Source organism: Coptis chinensis, chromosome 7, assembly GCF_015680905.1.
Source record: "Coptis chinensis isolate HL-2020 chromosome 7, ASM1568090v1, whole genome shotgun sequence".
Taxonomy (NCBI): Eukaryota; Viridiplantae; Streptophyta; class Magnoliopsida; order Ranunculales; family Ranunculaceae; genus Coptis; species Coptis chinensis.
The window spans coordinates 93142539-93168673 of record NC_141462.1 but is presented as its reverse complement, the minus strand read 5'-3'; the positions used below and the strand labels follow the sequence as shown (position 1 = coordinate 93168673).

The 26135-nt window shown below is 36.5% G+C and overlaps 3 protein-coding genes, 1 long non-coding RNA gene and 1 pseudogene across 21 annotated transcripts in view; 2 read left to right on the top strand and 3 right to left on the bottom strand.

Moving 5' to 3' along the window:
• The window catches only part of LOC147490057 (PR5-like receptor kinase), a 40077-nt gene extending 14758 nt beyond the window's left edge, over window positions 1–25319 (bottom strand). The window contains exons 1-9 of one of the 18 annotated variants that reach the window (XM_086573026.1): window positions 24851–25149; window positions 19348–20404; window positions 19122–19241; window positions 18879–18947; window positions 18068–18314; window positions 17189–17413; window positions 17034–17070; window positions 11577–11648; window positions 9811–11294 (exon numbers count right to left, since the gene is read on the bottom strand). In XM_086573026.1, the coding sequence (XP_086429152.1) occupies window positions 11599–11648; window positions 17034–17070; window positions 17189–17413; window positions 18068–18314; window positions 18879–18947; window positions 19122–19241; window positions 19348–20378 (1779 nt within the window). In that variant the 5' untranslated portion in view covers window positions 20379–20404; window positions 24851–25149 and the 3' untranslated portion in view covers window positions 9811–11294; window positions 11577–11598. The other 17 variants (XM_086573023.1, XM_086573025.1, XM_086573027.1 and 14 more) reach the window with 17 other exon arrangements.
• Window positions 465–9704, bottom strand: LOC147490060 (uncharacterized). Its single transcript, XM_086573038.1, has 4 exons — window positions 6091–9704; window positions 5846–5990; window positions 5599–5670; window positions 465–813 (listed from the first exon to the last, which is right to left on the bottom strand). The coding sequence occupies exons 1-4, from the start codon at window positions 6164–6166 to the stop codon at window positions 795–797; spliced, it is 312 nt and encodes a 103-aa protein (XP_086429164.1). The 5' UTR covers window positions 6167–9704; the 3' UTR covers window positions 465–794.
• Window positions 2627–5570, bottom strand: LOC147490061 (protein LURP-one-related 15 pseudogene; annotated as a pseudogene).
• LOC147490059 (uncharacterized) lies at window positions 13368–16620 on the top strand. The gene has a single exon (XM_086573037.1). It carries the CDS (start codon window positions 14886–14888, stop codon window positions 16452–16454), a length of 1569 nt encoding a protein of 522 aa, XP_086429163.1. The 5' UTR covers window positions 13368–14885; the 3' UTR covers window positions 16455–16620.
• LOC147490058 (uncharacterized) lies at window positions 20403–25246 on the top strand. Its single transcript, XR_015202389.1, has 2 exons — window positions 20403–20990; window positions 24537–25246. It is a non-coding gene; the product is annotated as an uncharacterized LOC147490058 (long non-coding RNA).
• Window positions 25320–26135: the final 816 nt, after the last annotated feature.

Sequence of the window (26135 nt, the reverse complement as noted above, 5' to 3'; positions counted from 1 at the left end):
GCAGCAGTCGTCCAACAACTAGTGAAGACTTGAAGTTGCAGGATCTTTTACTTAAATCTCCTATTCTTCACCGACTTTGTCAATCCAGCGATTGGGTCGTAGTAGGTGACCAGACCTATCGGGGACTTCGTGACATTTTCGGCAATTTTCCCTTGTCACTTGGGATGGTTAGATCCCCGACCCCTTGCACTTTTGGGCAGCTGGCTCGATATCATTAGCCTTCTTCTTTGCCCCGAGCATCAGCCACCCCCACATCAATAGCCAACTCCTTAAGATTCATCTTCTTCAAAGAAAGAGCCCCCTGAAGAAATGTTTTGACCTTCTAACCCCACACCGGGTTGTTCAATTCGGAATTCGGTTCGGGTCCTCTTCACCCCTGAAGCCGGTAAAACTTCACCATCAAAAAATTTCTCATAAACGCCTCTTCACCGGGCCTCGAAAAGCGGAGCAGAGCATCACCACTTCCACCAACACTTCCATCTACACCTCGACCAGCTCGGTCACCATCACCCCTCAAAACGTCTAGAAGCAGAACGGCTATCAGTAGCTCCTCCAGCCGTTCTCACTCCAGAAATAGGTTACCTCCTTTGGCTCTCCTTCTCCATCTCAGGATCCGAGCTAGAATCAAAGATATCAAGAACAAGCTTACGAGCCCTCTTCTTCTGCTCAGCTTTCTTCTTGTTAATCTTCGCACCACCTCGTTTCTCTTAAAGTAGTGCGCAACCTCCCCAAACAAGGATGTTTTGTCTTCCCAAGTCAGCCTCACAAACTCTTCAATCGCCCCCGTAGACGTACTATCCCGAATTATGACCTCTGCAAAACAAACAAATATCATAACATCATCATATCAACTTATAACCAAAACAAATTACCTACAACCTATAACATAAAAATGACCCACATCAAATTAAACGACCTACCATCAGTCCTCACATTATGATTCTCCACCTCACATCCAGGAGGACAATAATTCCCCACAATCAACAGAGGCCTATGCCACCACTCCTCTTTACTCACACCAACAATCACCGGTGATTTACCCTTCATCACTTGAAAATAACCAAAGTTCAAAGCAGAGGATATTTTCACAGTGAAATATTCCAGCACGTCAGACAAACAGATATTATAACCTCTGAGTCTCAACAAATCCAGAACGGGAAACACCCTCCAACTATTACCCACAAATTGCAAGGGTGCCCTACCACAGAAGTTCAGAACGTCCAAAGTCAGACGTGAGAACGGTAATCTCAACCCCGCCTTTAGTTGGCCATACGTAATTACAACCCCACCATCTTAAGGCACATAATCTGAGCCAAACACATTCTTCTCACCACTCAGGTCATATATTATCAGGTCGGGGCTATCAATCCCAAACTCCTTTCTCAAGTCTCCAAAGTTATCAAACACCGACCTAGTCACCACCTCTTCGGTCATCGTCTCTAATGAAGAAAACGAGGACGCCTCACCTCCACTACGTGACCTAACACCACCATCATCATCACCCAAAGTTCTCTCTCTCCACTGATCCAACTCAACTTTCCCACTAGTAATCGACATTACAAAACAAAAATAAAAATTTTTGAGATGAAAAGTGACGCACCGGCCTGAAGACGAAAAGTCGAAAAGTTTTTGCTTTCTTTTTCTTTGCTTTTTTTTTTCTTCTATTGAGATGATAAAGTGAAGAAATGAAAGACCACCAAATCCTAAACCCTTCAGCTGCTCAAAACCTCGAAAAAGACAAAATGTTTGGATTTCACACACAACACAATCATAACTTCGCCTACAAATCATTGCGATTTTGGGCCCATGGGTCAGATCCAACAATTCCCACACATTTTCCAAACCAAACAAAACCAGCTGCGCGACACGTGTTGAACGCTTTATTTTATCTTTTCTTTTCACATCATAGTTGTCCAAAGAATAAATAAAATAAAGGGGATGTGTAAGTACCCTCCATTTTACACTATAACACACGTGTCTACACACTAGATCGTACTTCACCAGCTCGTACCAAGCCATTATACGCGTCCGGCGACCAAAACCGTGTCGTCTTAAATACCGATTCATGTGCATATATGGAAGCAAATGATCTAAGCAATCCTGGAGCTCAGTCAACGCACCAACCAATGAAACATTTACTTTGTAACATCAGGAGTAATGACGAATCATCAAGATAGCACAAAATATGGATCTACACTTGACAACGGCCTGGAACAAATATGGAAGGTCAGCTCAAACATCTATAAGTAGAGAGAGATGAACTATGTAAGACTTGATTCAAGTTTATCTCGAGAAACTTGATACGTAGGCAACTCTTATCCAAAGAAAGAGTGGACCCACTTCATATCAATCCTAACCTCAGGTGGTAGATCCCAAAGTACCAAACCTCTACACTGAATAAAAGAGGATTCATTTCTCATGTTGTTTCGCTCTGATGAAAAAATTGGTTTTTGATAAATCATGGAGAGTTAGCTTCTAATTAAAGCATGTCCCACACAATGTCTCCTTTCTTCTTCAAACTAAGGGAGACATCTCACATTTTCAAAGACTTTATAAGCGTATCAGTATCACTAGTCGCCTAGTCTTGGCCCTCTATCAAATTTAACATGTCGTTAGACACTAATAATTTTTCTCGTCTCAACAACAACATTGAGACTCAAAATGATTTATCAACAATTCAAAAGCCATCAGTATGCCAAAATAAACTTAGAAAGATGTTATTTAAACACTTCCAACATTCATACATCTTTGCAATAATAATAACATAATAGACTAACAACAACAACAAAACCAGCTGAATCATGGAAGACTGCTTAAGCCTAAATAGATGGACTTTGACTTAAGATTTGTCACCCCTGTACACCTTCCATCTTTTATGTGCACATACCATCATAAGATTTGTCAACAAACTTCTTCTAGTATGCTCTATGATCTCACTCTAATATCAATTTGATGGAGATATGCAAGCACAGCCAAAATGAAAGTGTCGTGGGCAAATATTGTCAATCCGATATTCCAGCCCATATATCGTGACTAATAAGAAATATCGATGTAAAGATCGATATTTTGCAATTGTAGTTTGTATGTTGCACGTTTAAGTGGGAAAAGGAGGAAGAGAAAGAGAAGAGACACGTGGCACAAGCTGATTGGACAAAGTTGTACTTACACCACTATATAAAGATTGGAAAAGGAAGAAAATGATTCATTCCAAAATCATTATAGAAAATCTGTAAACAGAGAAAAGAGAGAGAGAGAGAGAGAGAGAGAGAGAGAGAGAGAGAGAGAGAGAGAAATATTATAATCGACATTGTTCTTCAATAGAAAACTTCATTTTCAGTTCAATTCAAACCATGACCTTTACTTTCAGTAATTCCTTCTTGTCAATCATAATCAGTTTCTTTTGATCACTATAGAAAGCATGGTCAACGTATGGATACACAGTGATCATGTATGTGTCCTTCCCTAGCACTACGCCATCAACACTATGATTTTTGTGCATCTGCCATCAACAAAATAAGTTAACCCTTTGTGAGATCAGTTTAAGGCTATAGAAACCAAGTACACAATGCTTTTACTAAGCACAAAAACAAATACTATAGGATGGTCTATAAATCTACTTGAGCAATGATGTTAGGAGAGTCTCTAAGATAGACAATACATGATGTCATTACCCAACTTCCTCTGATCTTGAAATCACATACTTCCTCTTGGTTGTTTAATGCAAGAAACACTTCATGTTGATTAAGAAAGTTAAACATGGAAGACTGCTTAATACTAAATAGATAGTCTTTGTCATCAGAAACTATCTGTTAGTGTGTGGACCGAAAAAGATGAATAGTCCCACATTGAACAAGAAAGGAGTTCATCATGGGTTGATAAAGTGAGAAGATCACTAACTAGTACCGAGACCTTTTAGGATAAAACCCCACACCCATGGCCAAGATGTGGCCCACGCCCAATGGGTGGTTAAGTGGGGGACAATATCGGTACTAGTTATCCCATGGGCGCAGAGGCCCAGGCCTGGCGGGTGTACCCAGGTCCTAAGAACTAGTATCAGAGCCGATGGTTCGGCAAGGACAAAGGCATTAATCATGCAGAGAATCAAGAGACGAAATCATTCAAGCTGGAGCACCAGCGAAGGCCGCAATTCAGGTGAAGTTGCTTAACAAAGCGTGCCCATTACACCAAAGATTGGTGCCTCTTGGATGTTGTGGAGATTTGAGATGGTGAAACTCGAGGTGAATCTAACAACATGGAATGATGTTCGAGGTGGAGTAGGCTCTGAGGTTGAAAAAAAAAACCACCTCCCTTAGAGGCCCAAACACACCAAAGCTCTGGTCTGGCATTAGATTGTGCTTGACGATGAACGAATGGAGTCCCTTGGAGTTCGGTCCAAGGTGGAGATTGTTAGAGTGTGTGGACCGAAAAAGAGGAATAGTCCCACATTGAACAAGAAAGGAGTTCACCATGGGTTGATAAAGTGGAAATATCACTAACTAATACCGAAACCTTTTAGGATAAAACCCCACACCCATGGCCAAGATGTGGCCCAAGCCCAATGGGTGGTTAAGTGAGGGATAATATCGGTACTAGTTATCCCAGGGGGAGCGAAGCCCAGGCCTGGCGGGTGTGCCCAGGTCCTAACACTATCACCCTGAAAGAGAAACCAAATAGTATATAAGAGTAATACTGATCTCATATATTTGCCCACAAGCACGAGTGTCAGCTTAATAAATGACAATATGGAGAAACATAACTAACTAAAAGTGGTGATTAAGGACCAAACCGTTGCTCGCGAAGTAACGAGAGGATATCCATTAGCATCAAGAAGAACATTTTCGCCTGGAAAGAAGAAAGAACGAGATAGTCTGACTCCGAAGATTATATTTCCCTTAATGTCAACAGCAGTAAGGTTACCATCGTTGATGCTCCTAACTTTTCTGACGACAGTAAAAGTTACGGGAACAGATGCGCAGTATTGAGGTCCAATAACAGCGATTAGATTAGCTAGTTGCATAGCTTGGCTGCGCCATGGTGGAGAAACTAAGTCAAGAAAAAAGACCTAGAGAGAGGGGTTAAGTTGACGAACGGCTTCAATGTGTATGGAGTTTTATAGCAGTATAGCAAGTTGACCACCTTTTTTTTTTTCTTCTTTTTGGCGGGGAAAAAGTGGCCGAGAGTAATAGTAATTCTGACAATTGGCAAAAGGAATGATCTGCATTTTGAAAAATCTCCAACTTAACAGGTCAAAAACATGCGTGCGCTATTAGTATTCAAAGTACTACTATTCCACTCCTAACGCGTATAACTATGATGAGTTTGTAAAAGACATTAGACTTGTTTTCCTAATCAGTCATCATATGTCTCCTGATGGAATTGTTGAAAAATTGAAATAATTTGGACCCCAGAAAATCATTCCAACCTTTTACTGACCACTATATGAGCATAATTTTAACAAGCTATTGATAATTTTTTACGTTTTGTCTAAGATATTTTATAATAGTTGTACGGAGGAACTTATTATTGTATCCGAATTTTCTTCAGTTAAAATATCTCTCACTTAAAATCTAACAATTGTAGTAATACTAGTGATCATACCTTTTATCAGAGGCAGCTGAGCTTGACACTTTTTGGGATAGACTGCTAGTTTCTGAGGAACCGCTGCACTTGCTGCTTTCACAGGAAGATATACTACATTTAGAATGTTCTAAAAACACATACAATAGAAGGTGTTTGAACTTCAATTTTCCAAAAAAATTTGGTGCTCAAATGCTCAGTGCAGCCGTAACCAACATGAGCATCCAAAGCTTAATTTCTTATATAAAAATGTAATTGGTAATGGTACCTTTTATCAGAGCTGGCTGGAGGACGGATAATTCTTGCAGAACCACCACTCACTCTGCTTTCACCGAAATAAGGGTCATAGTACGGAAATGGATTTGTGCTTGGAGGCTGAGGTTCTATTTCACCCTCGAGCATCTTCACAACATGGCTCATTGGTGGTCTGTCTTGAGGATTAACCTGGGCCACATTAACGCAACCATAGATAGCCTCTTTGCTTTGTTTTTATGATTCTCATTAATTCCACATTCGATAAGAATTTCGTCCAGTCTACTGTTGTCAAAATATTTCCAAAATTTTCCTGGAAACCAGTCGTCGCCATCATGATTCTTCTTCTTCCTCAAGATTTCAGACAACATCATACCAAAGCAATAAACATCACATTTAGAAGTTATCGCTTTCGATCCCATACACACCTCTGGGGCAGCAAAACCCACGGTTCCTCTAAATCTGCTCTGTGTGACCTGACTTATATTACAAAGCCTAGCCAAACCGAAATCTGTAACCTTAGGAGAAAATTTTGAATCAAGGAGCACATTAGCAGCCTTTATGTCATGGTGAATTATTATCTGCCTGCAACTCTCGTGCAAGTAAGAGAGCCCCTTCGCTATTCCAATTGCAATATCATATAACTTCACCAAGTCTACATTAAGGTGGTTATTGTACAAAATTTTATCCAATGATCCATTCTCCATGAATTCATAGACAATTACTTTCATGTCAGCCTCAAAGCAAAACCCATATAATTTGATTAAGTTTTGATGGCAGGTTACGCCCATTGTGCTCACTTCAGCCATAAATTGTTGTTGTGCTACTTTCTGGAATGTTATTTTTCAGTACCTTAGAGCATTTGCAATGCAGGGGATTTCAAGGGGTTTGTGATAGTCACCAGTTTTAGGGAAAAACTGCTCTGCAATGCAGAGGTGATTATTTAGTGAATATTTTGCCAAGTTGATTCCAAGGTGAAACTCATCACTGAGATAGTGGCTGACTTGTTAACTTCGGACGGGATGTTGGATTCCGTATGGATTACAAAACTCACCAGACGGAATCCAACATCCTGTCTCGCTATATTTCTTTTTTTCCAGACGGAATCAAACATCCCGTCTGGAGTCCTAACGGCTAGTTCACCAACGGTCAGAAAGTCAGAACGGTAAAAAACCATCAAAATAAAAAACTTTAGTATATATACAACATTTGTTTCATTTCAACTCACACTTCCAACAATCATATATCACATTTCTTCTTCTTTAAAATCAGTTCTTCAAAAAAACAAAATATCAAATGGCATCAACTCAAGCATCTCAAGCAAGTGGTAGCACTCAAGCAAAAGCAAAAACTCATTTTAGCATGTCCGAAGATCAAGCTCTATGTCTTGCTTGGATAAAAATTAGTGAAGACTCAATTGTTGATGCTTTCCAAAATGCAAAAGGATTTTGGAATCGTATAACAAACGAGTTCAATCAAGCACGTGAGTCGGATAGGTCTTCCGATTCAATTAGCGGTAGATGGAAATATATTTCAAAAATGATGAACAAGTTTGTTGCAATTGTGAATGCGGTGGAGGCTCGACATGCAAGTGGTACAACAATACAAAGCCGTGTAATTACAACGTTGTCAATTTGGAATTTATTGATTATCTTAGTCTTAGTCTAATTATTTCCGTCTTAGTCTAATTATCTTAGTGTATTTATTATTTCCATTTTAGTTTTAGTCTAATTATTATCTTAGTCTAATTATTATTTTAGTTTAATTATCTTAGTCTTAGTGATTATTTTAGTCTAATTACCACCATTTTATTTTTTAGTTGTCCGAGACAAGGATGACGTACCAACTACAATAAAAAACGGCTTTTTCACTTGATCATTGTTACGTTATACTTAAGGGTAATCCAAAGTGGAGTAACGTTTTTGAGGCAAGGTCAAGCCGCCCCACAAAGGGAAAAGGTCGCAAAAATGATGGTGAAGATTCAACTTCTAATTCACCAAGTGTTGGTAGAGTTGAATTGGAGGGTACTCAAGAAATAAAGCATTCTCAAGAAATGGAGCGTCCTCTTGGATCGAAGAAAGCCAAGCCCAAGAGGAACCAAGAAAAATCAGTTGGTATGTTGGAGGGTTACTTTACACGTTTAGAGGATACATTTTCACAGGATGCAAATGAAACACAAAAATGTTTAGAACTTAGGGAAAGGGAACTTGCATATGGTCAAAGAACTGTGATGGCAAGAGAAGAAAAAAATTGGATTCAAATGGAAAAAAATAAAGTTTAATTGGAAAAAAATCGGCTTCAAAAGATGCAATATGAAGCTAAGATTTTAGCGACCGATACAAGTGTCCTCCATCCAGATACCACTTTTTTAATCGAGCAACAACAAGCTGAAATACGTGCTGAATGGGCAAGGGCTAGAGGTGGTTCTAGCTCTAACTAAGCTTATGTAATATCTAGTATTTTATTTTAATTAAAGCACTATGTATTTTAATTAATGCACTATGTATTTTAATTTCACTGTCTTTTTAATTAATACACTATGTATTTTAATTTCATTGTATTTTTAATTAATGAACTATGTATTTTTATCTCATTGTTTTTTTTAATTAATGTACTATGTATGTTCTTTCCAATATAATTATTTTCATAGAAATACAATTACCAATAAAATTAAAATACATTATAATATAGTTCATTAAAACACAACTCATTAAACACATAAGAACTTATTGGAATTACATAGGAAATACATTAGGAAATACACAGGAAATACGTTGGAACTTAATAGTTCACGTTAGGAAATACATAGGAAATACTTTGGAACTTCGTAGTTCACGTTAGGAAATACATAGGAAATATACTTTCATTTCCATTTTTATTTTCGCCTCCTTCTCCCTCCTCTGGATCCGACCAATTTAGATCATAAATTGGTACCGGATCTGCTGTTTCTTCAATGTCAGTCCAATTAAAAACATGCTCAACTAAGTCCTTTTGAAGATTAGTATGTGTAACTTCATTTCTGATCTTATTTCTTGCTTTAATCATCTGATAGACAAAATGAAAACCATCATCTTCCTGAAAGAGCGTAGGTATTGTTTCTTTCCTTTGACCTTTCCAATTCCAAATTTCACTTTCATATTCATTCTCAACAATCATATTATGCATTATAATGCATGCCTTCATTATGTCTCCAAGAACAACAACACTATGACAATGCGCAGAAGCTTTAACAATATGTTATCGTGTCTGCAAAACTCCAAACGTTCTTTCAACATCCTTTCTTGCAGCTTCTTGACGTTGAGTAAAGATCTTTTCATACTTATTTCTTGGATAACGAATGGCTTGAACAAATGTGCCCCATTTTGGGTAAATATCATCAGCAAGATAATATCCCATATTGTAGTCATTACCATTCACATTAAATGCAACAGTAGGAGTCTCACCTTGCTCTAATGATTCAAAAACATGAGAACAATGAAGCACGTTAATGTCATTATGCGAACCTGATAAGCCGAAGAAGCAATGCCAGATCCAACAGTGTTTGTCTGCAACGACTTCAAGTACCAAAGTTGGTTCCTTCTTGTACCCTACATGTGTTCCAGCCCATCCACTTGGACAATTCTTCCACACCCAGTGCATACAGTCGATTGATCCAAGCATTCCTGGAAAACCCCTTGCCGCATTTTTAGCTAATATCCTAGCAGTGTCTGCCTCAGTTGGTCGTCTCAAGTACTCTTCCTCAAATGCCGTGATTATTGCCTTGCACCAACGCTTCATAGATACATTTGCTGTGGCATCTCCAATTTGTAAATACTTATCCGTTGAATCAAAAGAACAACCAGTTGCTAATTGTGCAACTGCAGCTAGTCCCTTCAGAACCCGAAATTGCTTTGCCGACCCAATCCATCCACCTTGTCTTTAAAGTAATCGTCGAATGCTGCAACAGTTTTCAACATATACATAAAAAGCTCTCTTGTCATCCTGTACCTTTGTCTAAACGTATGAGGAGGCCACCTACAAGGTGTTGTGAAGTAATCTCTCATTATCTTTTATTTACTGAAATCACCACCATCTCTAAACGTGTACTCTCTGCCCTTCACAGATCCACCGCGTTTGTCTGTATCCATATCTTCAATTTCAATGGTTGCTTGAGTCATTAATGCCCCAGCAGTGGATAATAACTGCAACCTCCTCCTCCTTCTTCGCCTCATCATATCATTATGCTCATCCCATGTAGTCATCTTCAGCAGAAGTACCAGAAGACGACCCGATAAAATCAGAAGACGAACTATTACTACTAGATCCTCCCCATAACCTTTGGTTAAATGCAATTCTTTATTCTCTAGACATTTTTTTTATTTTTAGCTTGGTTGTGGGGAAGAAGATGGCTGTTTGTTTGTTTGATCTAAAAGAAAGAATAATAAAATGAAATATGAAAGGTAAGGTCACATGTGATAGTTCGATTTTGGTCCACTCTCCAATTGACAACACATTTTATCAGATTTTTGTTCACTCTCCAAGTGACAACACATTGTATCCAAATGTATTCTCAATAATTCCAATTTATGGGCCACCATCCATAATTCTAATGTATGGAATAGTAAAAGACGCAGTGGGATGGTAATTACACTAATTACACAACAACAAACTTGATATAAACTAACATAAAAAATAATCTAAAACGTACTTGAGACTCCGTCACTCGATTTGCTACGTGTCAGACCGATGTTGACGCTAATGGTAGGTGTTCCTCGATTTCACAACGCGGTGGAAAATTGAATCCAAGTTCAATTTTGTCCTCCTTCGCCCACATTTTGCATTCTTGACAACGATCCTTTTTTTTTTTTTTGGGATATTTTGACATTTCCAAACCATCGGGAATGTTTTTCATGTGGTGAGGTTGGTGGGGATATATTGGGGAATGGAGAAGTCATTAGGAATTGAAATTTGTGAAAAAAAGTTGTTAATGGAGGCTAGAAAATCACAATAGAGGCTGGAAAGAAAAGTGAAAATGGAGCATGTTCGCGTCTGTTCATATTGACTCATCAGACGGGATGTTACATTCCGTCTCAATCAAAAATCTCCAGATGGAATCTAACATCTCGTCTGAGATATTTTATTCACCCTTGTATTGCACAGTTTCACCTTGGTTTTCACCGTTTTGATGAAAATGGGGTGAATAAGTGTTGAACTGGCGGTGATAAAGGGAGATTATATTTACCTGCATTGCAAATGCTCTTAACAACAACTTGTGCTCCACCATCAGGAAATTGACCTTTGTAGACGTCTCCAAACGCGCCTGAGCCTACTTTTTCGTTGAAGTTTGATGTAAATTTCTTAAGCTCCTTTTGTGAAAATCGTTTCTCACCGATGATTTTATTAATTGATTCCTAATGCTCTTTTAAACTACTTTGCTTTTTCGTCATCTTTGTGGTGTATGCCTATGAATAGCGATCCAGCCAAATCTGACACAAGAAACGAAAACCTACAACTGAGATTCAACATTTGTATCCGCCCATGAAGTGATAATATTTCATCAAGCAAACTGGTTCTATCAAAATGTTCCATTTGAAGATATTATGTGTGAGCAAAAAAAAGTTTATTACAAAATGATTACTAAGAAGAATTAACCGATCCTATTCGAACTTGGATGCTTAGATGTCGATTCAGTTAGTTCTAGCCCGTCCTAATATGTCATTATAAAGTGAAAACCTAAATATATTGAATAAAGCAAGGCTACTGCGTACCTCAATGGTCCTTTGCAACTGACTAAATAACCATTGTTTTTTCATTTGGAATTTCTTCTTCTCCCACTTTCTCTGTGCCAGCCCGGATTAGAGTATTAGACTAATATTTGACATTAAACAGAACACGTCACTTTGACTTTCTAAGCTCAATTCATTTTATTTTCCTTCATTTCGACACATACAAAAAACGCGTCATTTTGTTATTTCTCTCCATTTTTTTTTTGCGTCATCCTGTAACACACCATTCTTTCTGTTCACTTAACGTCGTTTACCATAATAAAATTGCACAACTTTTCTGCAAAACCAAAAAACTATATAAAAAATAAATAAATAAAGTCTTGGCCCTCAACCCCCTTTTATAGTTCTATGATACAGAACCAACTTAACATATCACCGACAATATTGAAACTCACCATTATCTCTATTGTCTAGTCATAACAATTTAAAAGTATACCAAAATAAATTTAACAGGATACTCGGGTTAACATATGTGATCTACCCCCAATTCATTTATTTGACGGGTCGGTAAATAATCTAAAAACTTTTTTTCCCAATCAGAACCTACTAATTTCGTGTCGGGTTAGAGGGTCGTGTACAAAACTGTCGCCCTAAATAAATCTGTAATTGATGGAGGCATGTGTTTGCACACTTTCCTTTCCTCAAAGCATGTTCTCTGTGTCTTAAAATGCTTTACAGCCTCAAATGCCTAGGCAGCAATCAGTCAATACTTGCGAATAAGGCACTGCACAGTGCATGCTTCTTTTGAAGACACAGCTACAGATTTGGGTTGTTTCTGCCTAACCCCAGCTTGCGTCTGCAGAATAAACTTTAACATGAAAAGGTTTAGAACTAGTTTCACCCCCCTCTTGTTAGCTTTTGTTGTATGTACATCCAAGAAAGGATGCACAAATTTTGTCCCCAGAAGAAGTAATAGACAAATCAATCGATAAAATGCTATGAAGCTTAACACTTGCATATACTCATAAATTGCCACCAAATAAAACATCTCAGGTTTTGTAAACTTGGAACAGTACGGGGTTGCCACCCTAACGATGTTAGTCAACATAATTTACTTGATTTAGCATCTGAAACCTGAAGGAACCACATACTAGCTTGTGTTGGATAGTAGGTGTCACTTTGTTGCTGTGGTATGCAGACATATAGACTTTGCCACAAATTATATAGCTGAATGCTTGGCTATACTTGAAGGTGTAGAATATGCGGTTCAAAGGAATTGGAAGAAGTTATGGGTTGAATCGGATTCGGCGGCTACAGTCCATGCTTTTGGGAGCTCACAATTTCCATGGGGGATGAAGCAAAGATGGGATAAATGTAAGGAGAAGCTAGAGTACTGCAAGATAACGCCTACATGGAGGGAATGCAACTTCTCGGCAGATAAAGTGGCCAAATATGCAGCAGACTTACAGACAAATGAACAACTAGTTTTTGATGTAAAACCACCATGGATTACCACATGGGAGGTTCCACAACAAGTTTACTTTAGATTTGACTAAAAATCCTAATAGTGTTACTGTTACAGTGGACTATAGGATACACATGTACCTTCTCCTCTCTTCTGTATTTACTCTCATCAATACAATATTTGCTTACTTAGAAAAAAAAAAACATACTAGCTTGGAAACAAAAACTAGAAAAATAACAATTAAAATAGGTTTATGGATCACTCAAGCAAACTTAATTCTTAACTACATACAAAAAACCAACGATATGCCCAGGGCCGGCTCATCCATGTAGCAAAATAAGCAACAGCTTAGGGCCCCGCAGCTCAAGGGGCCCCCAATATATTCCAGTCCAGTCCACTATCGGTAAGAGAAAAAAAACGTTTTTACATTGGAAAAAAAAAAAACGGTATACAGAGAACAGACCCTTCGTTTCTCTCGCCTTCAGCTTCTCCACCATTTCCCACGCCTTCAATTCTCAAGCAAAATAATGCACGCTTCCATAACTAATCAACGTTCTTCTTCATCTCTTTATAAAACCAACAATACACTCTTACCTCTATCATCTTCTTTTTGCTTTCTTTGGTTTTATAATCCCTCATTCTTTCTGACTCTCTATATTCTTCTTCTTCTCTCCATTTTCAAGAAAGATAAAAGAAAAGAAAAGGTTGGTGTCTTTTTTTACTTTAATTGTTAAATTGTTATATTCTAAATTCTAATTTAATTCCACTCAAACTCATTCTTTTCTTTTTTGGAGTGGATAGTGGTTTTAACAGGTATAATTGGACTAGTTGCTTACTTGCTTAGCCAAAGTGATTGTCGTGGTCTCGTGGATTGTCTACTTTTTTACCCTATACTTCAAACGCGACTTCGCCTATCAATTAAGCTTCGTCTCACGGTGATTGTTTCCATTTTATTTTATTTTTTGGTATGTTATGTGACTATGTGAGGACTTATTGCTTATTGCTTGCTGCTTGCATATTATTTTACTGTTTTGACATGAACCGAAAGTATAAATCCGGTAATAAAAAACATCAAGAAAAGAGAAAAGTAGATGAGGCGATTGAATCTCAAAGGGGAGCTATTTTTAAATTTATAAAAAACTATAAACAAAGTGAATTGGTTAGTTCAAGTGATAATGTAGTAAATGAACAACCTGACCAACCAATAGAAGTGGATAATAATGAAAATATAGAACACATTGATACTGATCCTAATGTAAATTTTGCTCCTAGTGTTTATGTTCAAGATAACATTGAAGAAAATCAAACAAATGAAAGAAATGATAACTCAACAGAAGATTTGCTTGCTAGTATTGATGAGAACCTCAATGAACAATCCAACTCTTTAGTTCAAGATATTTATGACCCTGGACAATGGGGTAAAATTGATACAAAACTAAGATATTTGTTAGTTAAGAAGGGTCCAATTAGAGTTAGTGACGTAGAATTTCCTATTGATATGAAGACAAAAAGAAAATTTTCAGCTAAATTTTATACCCAAGTAGCACCAAATGGAGAGAAGTTTGATAGAAATTGGTTAGTTTATTCAAAATATTGAAATAAGGTCTTTTGTTTCTGTTGCAAGTTATTTAACTCAAGTTGCACCCAATTTCAATTAAACGGTGAAGGGACTGATGATTGGCAAAATATTGGTACCAAACTTAAAAACATGAACTTTCTCTTGGTCACACCGATAATTTGACACTTTGGGATGAGTTGTTTAAAGATTAAACAACAAAACAACAATTGATAAACATATCCAAGAGCAAATTGATAGGGAAAAAGAACATTGGAGTAATGTACTATTAAGAATTATTGCTGTTGTTAAGACAATTTCTAAAAACAATATGGCATTTCGTGGAAAGAATGAGAAAATTTATGAAGCTAATAATGGTCTGTTTTTTAGCTTAATTGAAATGATTGCAGAGTTTGACCCAATTATGCAAGAACATCTCCGGCGAATCAAATATGATAAATTAAAGGTTCATTATCTTAGTCACAATATACAAAATGAATTGATACAATTGTTGGCATCTGAAATAAAAAATAAAATTATTCTGAAAATTAAGGAAGCAAAATATTATTCTGTTATACTTGATTGCACTCCTGATATTAGTCACCAAGAACAAATGACTGTCATATTACATTGTGTAGATGTTTCCTCAAGTCTCATAAGAATCGAAGAGTATTTTCTAGACTTTATAATAGTAGAAGACACGTCGGGTAAAGGACTTTTTAATGAGCTATTACGTGTTTTAGAAGAATATAAATTAGATTTTAACGACATAAGAGGTCAAGGGTATGATAATGGATCAAATATGAAAGGTAAAAATCAAGGCATCCAAAAAAGATTGTTAGATATAAATCCTAGAGCATTTTACTCTCCATGTGGATGTCATAGTCTTAACTTAGTACTATGTGATATGGCGAATTCTTGTTCAAAGGCAATATCATTTTTTGGAATTTTGCAACGTATTTATTGTTTGTTTTCTTCTTCTACAAAACGATGGGATGTTTTATGTAAGTATTTAACTAAATATACGGTGAAGACTTTGTCACCAACACGTTGGGAAAGTCGAGTTGAGAGTGTTAAAGCATTGATTACTCAAGCACCAGAAATTAGGGATGCTCTACTTGAGCTAGCAAAAATTAGCGAGGATCCAAAAACAAAGAGTGAAGCCGAAAGTCTAGCATTGCATGATTTAGAAAATTATGAGTTTTTGTTTGGAATGGTTATTTGGTATGATATATTAGCTACTGTGAATTTGGTTAGTAAGGATTTACAATCTAAAGATATGCCCATTGACATGGCTATAAATCAAATAAAAGGTCTAATCACATTTTTTAAAAAGTACAGAGAAGAAGGATTTGAAAAAGCTAAAATAGCATCTATGGATATTGCACGTCAAATGGATATAGAACCGGTATTTCGTGAAAAACGTGTAATTCGGAGAAAGAGACAATTTGATGAGAATGTTGACAATGAAGTAACTCAAACACCTGAAGAGTCATTTAGAACTAATTTTTTCTTATATATAATTGATCAAGCGATATCATCTTTTAATAATAGATTTGAACAGTTAAAAAGTTTTGAAGAAACGTTCGGATTTTTATTTGACGTAAAAAAATTGAAATCAATAGATGATGATAGGTTAAAAGAATATTGTCTTAATCTTGAAAGTTTTTTGAAACATGGAGAGAGTTGTGATATTGATGGTACAGATTTGTTTTTAGAATTAAGACTACTAAGAGAAATTTTAGATACCAAAAATAAATCCGCAATTAAAATATTGAACTATCTAAAAAGAATACAATCTTTTCCAAATGCTTATATAGCTTATAGAATATTGTTGATGATTACACTGAACCGTTGTTTCAAAGCCAGAAAGGAGTTTTTCAAAACTAAAGTTAATTAAATCTTACTTAAGATCAACCATGTCACAAGAAAGATTGAGTGGATTAGCTACATTATCTATAGAAAGAGATTTTCTAGAAGAACTTAAATACAAAGATTTAATTAGTGATTTTGCAGCTCAAAAAGTAAGAAAAATGAAATTTAATTGAAGTTTGTGACATGTAAAAATTTCTTCGCATAAAAAAAAAAAAAAAACTTTTAAATCTGCCAAAGTATTTTGATAATACATTGCCGGTCCCAAGCCCGGATAAAGGATGAGGGTTTGCACTCATATGATGAAATAACATAAATAAAGCAATACGTTGTAAACAATTTTTATTGGTATTAATTGTAGAAGGCCCCCTATTCGAACTTCGCTTAGGGCCCCGAATAGCCTTGAGCCGCCCCTGGATATGCCGAAATTAAACACGTCCAACATTCATACATCTTTGCAATAAGAATATCATAGACTATATTAAGCTATATTGACAACTAGAAACTCGACATCAATTGGTTTCACCCTCATTGAGAATCACAAGCAAAGCAACAATGAAAGCATAGTCGACGTATGGGTATACAGTAACCATGTATGTGTCCTTACCTCGCACTATGCCCTCAGCACTATGATTCTTGTGCATCTGCACCAACAAAATAAGTTAACCCTTTGCGAGATCAGTTTGAGGCTATAGAAACCAAGTACACAATGTTTTTATTAAGCACACAAGCAAATACTATGAGATGGTCTATAAATCTTACTTGAGCAATGATGATTGGAGAGTCTCCGAGATAGATTGATCTCGCAAACCAGCTTCCTCTGATCTTGAAATCACATACCTCCTCTTGGGACGTGTTTGATGCAAGAAACACATAGTGTTGATTACGAATGGAAAGGACGGAAGACTGCTTAACAGTAAATAGATGGTCTTTTTCATCAGAACTATCCCGCCTGTACGCTTTCCATCTGTTATGTGCAGACACAGTCTGAAAGAGAGATCAAAGAGTAAATTTAGTTTCTAGGAAAAAAGAGAGAAATCAAAGAGTATCTTAAGAGTACTGCTCAGAATAGTGATCTCACTTTAAAGGTTGGTTTTGCGTAGAACCTTACAATTCTAGGAAAATGGGTTTGTATTAGATATTTGACTGAACTCAGGTCTGTGTCGTGAGCTGCCTACGTATCCAGTTCTCCAGTTCTCTGATAAACTAGATTCAAGTCAGATGTAGTTCATGTTTGAACTGAATGATCGAGTCCCCTTGGAGAGGAGATCATTCTGCTTTTATAGTAGTCTTTGTGACTTTTCATTTTCCTATGCGTCAGGTCAGGTCCCCATAATTGTTAGACTTCATTGACCTTAAATGGAGGATAAATGAATGCATGGCTGCTGTTACAGAATTGTTGAAACAGCGTCTCTCAATCTTTGAGCGTTACAAGACCTGGTTGAGGTTTTGATATAAGTGACCTAGCTGAGTATTTAAGCAATCTAGTTGAGGTCTTGATATGAGCGACATGACTGAGGTCTTGATATAGTTCTGTGATGAGTTGTGCTGGACACGTGTATATTAGTCCCTCACACTCACATAGGTGAGCAAAACTTAATAAAAGAAACTATAAACATAAGTGGCGATTAAGGACCACACCGTTGGCCGCAATGTGACAAGAGGATATCCATTAGCATCAAGAAGAACATTGTCGTCTTGAAAGAAGTTAGAACGAGATACTCTGACTCTGAGGAGGATATGCATTATATTTCCCTTAACGTCGACAACAGCAAGGTTACCATCGTTGATGCTCCTAACTTTTTGGATGACAGTAAAAGTTAGGGGAACAGATGCGCAGTATTGAGGTCCAATAACAGCGATTGGATTAGCTGGTTGCATTGCTTGCCTGCGCCATGGTGAGAAACTAAGTCAAGAAACACAAAGATCTAGAGAGAGGTCAGAGGTGTTAAGTTGACAAGCGGCTTCAATGTGTACGGAATTTTATAGCAGTATAGCAAGTCGACCACTTTTTTTTTTCTTCTTTTTGGTGTGGGAAAAAGTGGCCGAGATGATTAGTAATTCTGACAATTGGCAAAGGAAATGATTTGCGTTTTGAAAACTCTCCAACTTAACTAGTAAAAAAACATGTGTGCGCTATTAGTATTCAGTACATCTAGTCCACTCCTATGATGAGTTTGGGAAGACATTAGACTCGTTTCCCTAACCAGTCATCACATGTCTCCTGATGGAATTGTTGAAAAATTGAAATAATTTGGTCCCCAGAAAATCATTCCAACCTTTTACTGATCCCATTTTATGAGCATATTTTTTACTAGCTATTGATAATTTTTAACGTTTTGTCCATGACATTTTATAATATTTGTATGAAGAACTTATTGTATCCGAATTTTCTTCAATTAAAGCTCTTTCACTGAAAATCTAACAATAGGTGGAATACTAGTGATCATACCTTTCAGAGGCAGCGGATCTCGACACTTTTGGAGGTAGACTGCTAGTTTCTGTGGAACCACCGCTGTTGCTGCTTTCACAGGAAGATATACTACATTTAGAATGTTCAAAAAACACAATAGATGGTGTTTGAACTCAAGTTTTAAAAAAAAAAACGTTGGTGCTCAAATGCTCGATGCAGCCGTAACCAACTTAAGCATCCAAAGCTTAATTTCATATATAAAATTGTAATTAGTAATGGTACCTTTTGTTCGTGGCTGAGAGACTGCTAGTTCTTGCGGAACCACCACTCATTGACACTTTTGGGGGCAGACTGCTATTTTCTGTGGAACCACCGCTCTTGCTGCTTTCACAGGAAGATATACTGCATTTATAATGTTCAAAAACAAATTAGATAGTGTTTGAACTTCAGTTTTCCAACTTGAGCATCCAAAGCTTAGTTTCATATATAAATGCAATTAGTCTGGTACCTTTTATCAAAAGTGACTGGGAGACTGCTAGTTCTTGCAGAACTACCACTCATGCTGCTTTCACCAGAAGAGAAATCATAGTACAAAAACGGATTTATGAGTGGAGGCAGAGGTTCTATGTCACCCTCGAGCATCTTGGCCACATTGCTCATTAGTGGTCTGTCTTGAGGGTTATACTGAGCACACATTAACGCAACCATAGATAGCCTCTTTGCTTTCTCTTTATTATTCTCATTAATGCCGCATTTGGAAAGAATTTCTTCCAATTGTATGTTCTCGAAATAATCTCTCCCAAATTCTGCTGGAAACCAGTTGTCGCCATCATCATTCTTCTTCTTCCTCAAGATTTCAAACATCATTATACCAAAGCTATAAACATCACATTTAAAAGTTATGTTTTTTGCATTGAAACACACCTCTGGGGCAGCAAAACCCCCAGTTCCTCTGTATCTGCTCTGTGCTACCTGACTTTTATTCTTATCATAAAGCCGAGCCAATCCAAAATCTGTAAGCTTAGGAGAAAGTTTTGAATCAAGGAGCACATTATCAGGCTTTATGTCATGGTGAATTATTATCTCCCTGCAGCTCTCGTGCAAGTAAGAGAGCCCCTTCGCTATTCCAATTGCAATATCATATAACTCTGCCCAGCCTACATTACGGTGGTTTTTGTACAAAACATTATCCAGTGATCCATTCTCCATGAATTCATAGACAAGTGCTTTCATGTCATCCTCAAAGCAAAACCCATATAATTTTATTAGGTTTTGATGGTAGGTTATGCCCATTGTGCTCAATTCGGCAATAAATTGTTGTTGTGTTACATCTGGAATGCCGTTTTTCAGTACCTTAACAGCAACTTGTGCTCCACTGTTAGGAAAGTGACCTTTGTAGACGTCTCCAAACGTGCCTGAACCTAGTTTTTCATTGAAGTTTGATGTAAAGCTCGTAAGCTCCATTTTTGAAAATGGTTGTGGTTTCTCACTGTTGATCCTATTAATTAATTCCTGTGCACTACTTTGCTTTTCCATCATCTCTTTAGTGATGTATGCCTATCAGCCTATGAATAGAAAATGCACAAACAGAATGGCAACATTAATCCGAAATAAATCAAAAACTTAGAAACTCTTAAAATCATTCAGTTAAGTTCCACAATGTAAACTTAAGACACAGCATCAATTATCTAAAGCGAAGTGTTACAGCTCTTCAGAAGATACTATTAAGATTAACATTGATGGGGGCAGCCATAGGCAACCCTGGCCCCTCAGGTTATGCCATATCAGTAAGAAACCACCAAGGTGGATTTCTCAAAGATGTATGTAAGAATCTTGGTGGCAACACTAACTATTGGGATGATAGCATCGCACTAGTGGAAGCAATGGAGTTAGCTGTACGTTGTGGAACGTTGGCATAATGTTTAAAGAGAATCAGACGCAGCAGCAGTAGTCACAGCGCGGCTAAAGAAGGGTCCATGCACTGGAAGCTAAAAGGCAGATTTGAAAAAAGCAAGGAGAAGATAACTATACTCCACATCTCTCACACAATGAGGGAAGCAAATATTGCAGCTAAGCATGTGTCTAGGCTACAATCGTTAGAGAGTATTTCTTGTAATGAAAATCCCTGCCCCATGTATCTATAAATGGGAGGCGCCCAGGGGCGGCTCAAGGCTATTCGGGGCCCTAAGCGAAGTTCGAATAGGGGGCCTTCTACAATTAATACCAATAAAAATTGTTTACAACTTATTGCTTTATTTATGTTATTTCATCATATGAGTGCAAACCCTCATCCTTTATCCGGGCTTGGGACCGGCAATGTATTATCAAAATACTTTGGCAGATTTATTTATTTATTTTTTTATTTTTTATTTTTTTATGCGAAGAAATTTTTACATGTCACAAACTTCAATTAAATTTCATTTTTCTTACTTTTTGAGCTGCAAAATCACTAATTAAATATTTGTATTTAAGTTCTTCTAGAAAATCTTTTTCTATAGATAATGTAGCTAATCCACTCAATCTTTCTTGTGACATGGTTGATCTTAAGTAAGATTTAATTAACTTTAGTTTTGAAAAACTCCTTTCTGCTGAAGCAACGGTTACAGGTACTGTCAACAATATTCTATAAGCTATATAAGCATTTGGAAAAGATTGTATTCTTTTTAGATAGTTCAATATTTTAATTGCGGATTTATTTTTGGTATCTAAAATTTCTCTTAGTAGTCTTAATTCTAAAAACAAATCTGTACCATCAATATCACAACTCTCTCCATGTTTCAAAAAACTTTCAAGATTAAGACAATATTCTTTTAACCTATCATCATCTATTGATTTTCATTTTTTACGTCAAAAATAAAATCCGAACGTTTCTTCAAAACTTTTAACTGTTCAAATATATTATTAAAAGATGATATCGCTTTTGATCAATTATATATAAGAAAAAATTAGTTCTAAATGACTCTTGGTGTTTGAGTTACTTCATTGTCAACATTCTCATCAAATTGTCTCTTTCTCCGAATTACACGTTTTTTCACTTAAATACCGGTTCTATATCCATTTGACGTGCAATATCCATAGATGCTATTTTAGCTTTTTCAAATCCTTCTTCTCTGTACTTTTTAAAAAATGTGATTAGACCTTTTATTTGATTTATAGCCATGTCAATGGGCATATCTTTAGATTGTAAATCCTTACTAACCAAATTCACAGTAGCTAATATATCATACCAAATAACCATTCCAAACAAAAACTCATAATTTTCTAAATCATGCAATGCTAGACTTTCGGCTTCACTCTTTGTTTTTGGATCCTCGCTAATTTTTGCTAGCTCAAGTAGAGCATCCCTAATTTCTAGTGCTTGAGTAATCAATGCTTTAACACTCTCAACTCGACTTTCCCAACGTGTTGGTGACAAAGTCTTCACCGTATATTTAGTTAAATACTTACATAAAACATCCCATCGTTTTGTAGAGGAAGAAAACAAACAATAAATACGTTGCAAAATTCCAAAAAATGATATTGCCTTTGAACAAGAATTCGCCATATCACATAGTACTAAGTTAAGACTATGACATCCACATGGAGAGTAAAATGCTCTAGGATTTATATCTAACAATCTTTTTGGGCTTTGATTTTTACCTTTCATATTTGATCCATTATCATACCCTTGACCTCTTATGTCGTTAAAATCTAATTTATATTCTTCTAAAACACGTAATAGCTCATTAAAAGTCCTTTACCCGACGTGTCTTCTACTATTATAAAGTCTAGAAAATACTCTTCGATTCTTATGAGACTTGAGGAAACATCTACACAACGTAATATGACAGATCATTTGTTCTTGGTGACTAATATCGAGTGCCATCAATATAACGAATAATATTTTGCTTCCTTAATTTTCAGAATAATTTTATTTTTATTTCGGATGCCAACAATTGTATCAATTCATTTTGTATATTGTGACTAAGATAATGAACCTTTAATTTATCATATTTGATTCGCCGGAGATGTTCTTGCATAATTGGGTCAAACTCTGCAATCATTTCAATTAAGCTAAAAAACAGACCATTATTAGCTTCATAAATTTTCTCATTCTTTCCACGAAATGCCATATTGTTTTTAGAAATTGTCTTAACAACAGCAATAATTCTTAATAGTACATTACTCCAATGTTCTTTTTCCCTATCAATTTGCTCTTGGATATGTTTATCAATTGTTGTTTTGTTGTTTAATCTTTCGCTTAACTCATCCCAAAGTGTCAAATTATCAATGTGACCAGTAGAAAGTTCATGTTTTTTAAGTTTGGTACCAATATTTTGCCAATCATCGGTCCCTTCACCGTTTAATTGAAATTGGGTGCAACTTGAGTTAAATAACTTTGCAAAGTAAAACAAAAGACCTTATTTCAATATTTTGAATAAACTAACCAATTTCTATCAAACTTCTCTCCATTTGGTGCTACTTGGGTATAAAATTTAGCTGAAAATTTTCTTTTTGTCTTCATATCAATAGGAAATTCTACGTCACTAACTCTAATTAGACCCTTCTTAACTAACAAATCTCTTAGTTTTGTATCAATTTTACCCCATTGTCTAGGGTCATAAATATCTTGAACTAAAGAGTTGGATTGTTCATTGAGGTTCTCATCAATACTAGCAAGCAAATCTTCTGTTGAGTTATCATTTATTTCATTTGTTTGATTTTCTTCAATGTTATCTTGAACATAAACACTAGGAGCAAAATTTACATTAGGATCAGTATCAATGTGTTCTATATTTTCATTATTATCCACTTCTATTGGTTGGTCAGGTTGTTCATTTACTACATTATCACTTGAACTAACCAATTCACTTTGTTTATAGTTTTTTTATAAATTTAAAAATAGCTCCTCTTTGAGATTCAATCGCCTCATCTACTTACTTTTCTTTTTTGACGCTTTTTTATTACGGATTTATACTTTCGGTTCATGTCAAAACAGTAAAATAATATGCAAGCAGCAAGCAATAAGCAATAAGTCCTCACATAGTCACATAACATACCAAAAAATAAAATAAAATGGAAACAATCACCGTGAGACGAAGCTTAATTGATAGGCGAAGTCGCGTTTGAAGTATAGGGTAAAAAAGTAGACAATCCACGAGACCACGACAATCACTTTGGCTAAGCAAGTAAGCAACTAGTCTAATTATACCTGTTAAAACCACTATCCACTCCAAAAAATAAAAGAATGAGTTTGAGTGGAATTAAATTAGAATTTAGAATATAACAATTTAACAATTAAAGTAAAAAAAGACACCAACCTTTTCTTTTCTTTTATCTTTCTTGAAAATGGAGAGAAGAAGAAGAATATAGAGAGTCAGGAAGAATGAGGGATTATAAAACCAAAGAAAGCAAAAAGAAGATGATAGAGGTAAGAGTGTATTGTTGGTTTTATAAAGAGATGAAGAAGAACGTTGATTAGTTATGGAAGTGCATTATTTTGCTTGAGAATTGAAGGCGTGGGGAAATGGAGAAGAAGGCGAGAGAAACGAAGGGTCCGTTTTCTCAGTATTTTTTTTTTTTTCTTATCCAATGTAAAAACGTTTTTTTTTTTTCTCTTACCGATAGTGGACTGGACTGGAATATATTGGGGGCCCCTTGAGCTGCGGGGCCCTAAGCCGTTGCTTATTTTGCTACATGGATGAGCCGGCCTTGGAGGCGCCGTATGGTGTCTACTTGAGATTGAGCTAGTGAAACTCTATGGACTATCTTAGTCCATAAACATTGTATCATCCTTATACCTTCTAGCTTTAATAGAATTCTTAACTTATCATAAATTAAAAACCCCATACCTGGGCAAAGGAGCTGCTGCGAACCTCAATGGTTCTTTAAGCCCATAACTATTTCTTGACTACCCAGGTAAACCTGACAAAGTGAGACTCATGGAACTATGGAAGGCCTAAAGGCCAAAGGCTACCTATGCTCTAAGTGCTAAGTATATCCGTTAATTTTTGCAAGGGACAAGCTTGTACCTGGAATGAATGGCTTGATCAACTATTTTCGGCCGTGTTCCATGACCATGTCTGCTCGCATCTTTTGTACCTGTAAAACGAAAGAAGTTATTTACATTTACTTCACTTGTTTTAACTTCTCACCAAATAACCATTCTGATCTCAATTCTCAAGTCTTTGTGAATGGTGAGGGTTCTTCTCTCACTTCCTCTGTGCAGGCCTGATTAGACTAAGCAGGAGAAATGAAGCTTTGCGAAGTTCGTCTTGCTTAACCCAACATGTAATATAACAAAGAGAAGAGGGATTTTAGACTGTGACCTTAGTACCTTACACATGGGTTGTTGGTAGTCGGAACAAGTTGAACTTGTTTATACCACAGCAGAAGATGACTTTCTAAGGCCTAAAACACCAAACCACAATACAACAATGGATAGGGTTAGCGGGATAGCGTAGTCGGACCCAATGGTTTGTTTTTTTACCCTCAGTACTCAACTAAAAAAATCAGCCCATCCAGCCGCGATGGTAATGGCGGGTGGAAAAAAACAATTTTGATTTGTATCGGCCAATGGCAATAGCGCGTAGAATTTTCTGTTTCAAACCCATTTCACATTTTACCCTTTCTCCCAATTGAAATAACACTTTTGCCACCGAACCAAAATTCCAACTGCCACACAGTATGGACAATATGTATGGCGTGTAGATTAGATTTTTTCTAGCTGCCACTTGTACTGGCGTGTAGGCAAACGCTAAGGCAGGGTATTTAAAATAATTTATTAATTAATTAATTAATTAGTTTAAAATTTTTGAATTTGGATTTGGGATATGTGGGCCCGATTTACGGCCCGAAGTCCGTGTTGGGCTTAGGTTTCAAACCCAAGTATATATTCATATTTTTTCTAGAGAATAGGGTTTTGGAGATAAAAATAAAATAAAAATGGAGGCGGAGATAAAGCTCGTTGGCTTGAAGCGTTGGAAATGATTTATTCGCACTAGAAGGAATTGGCCGAAATTAATTAAGGTGAGTAGTTATGTTTTTTTTTCTTTTTCATCGAAACTAGAGTTTTAGAATAAAAACATTTACTGCCGAGTTTTTCTGCTCAGTTTCTTTGTGTTGCCCTTACTCTTCCTTCGATATTTTTCGTATCGCGCCGAAGTGGTAAACTTGCCAAATTGTTAAATTGATTACTGTTATATATGGTTTGTTGCTCTTAAATTATTAAAATTATTGAACTGTCGAAGCTTCGAGGAGCGTTAATGGCGGCGCAAGACAGAGAGACCGTCTCTGTTACTTTTTAAACTTGTATTG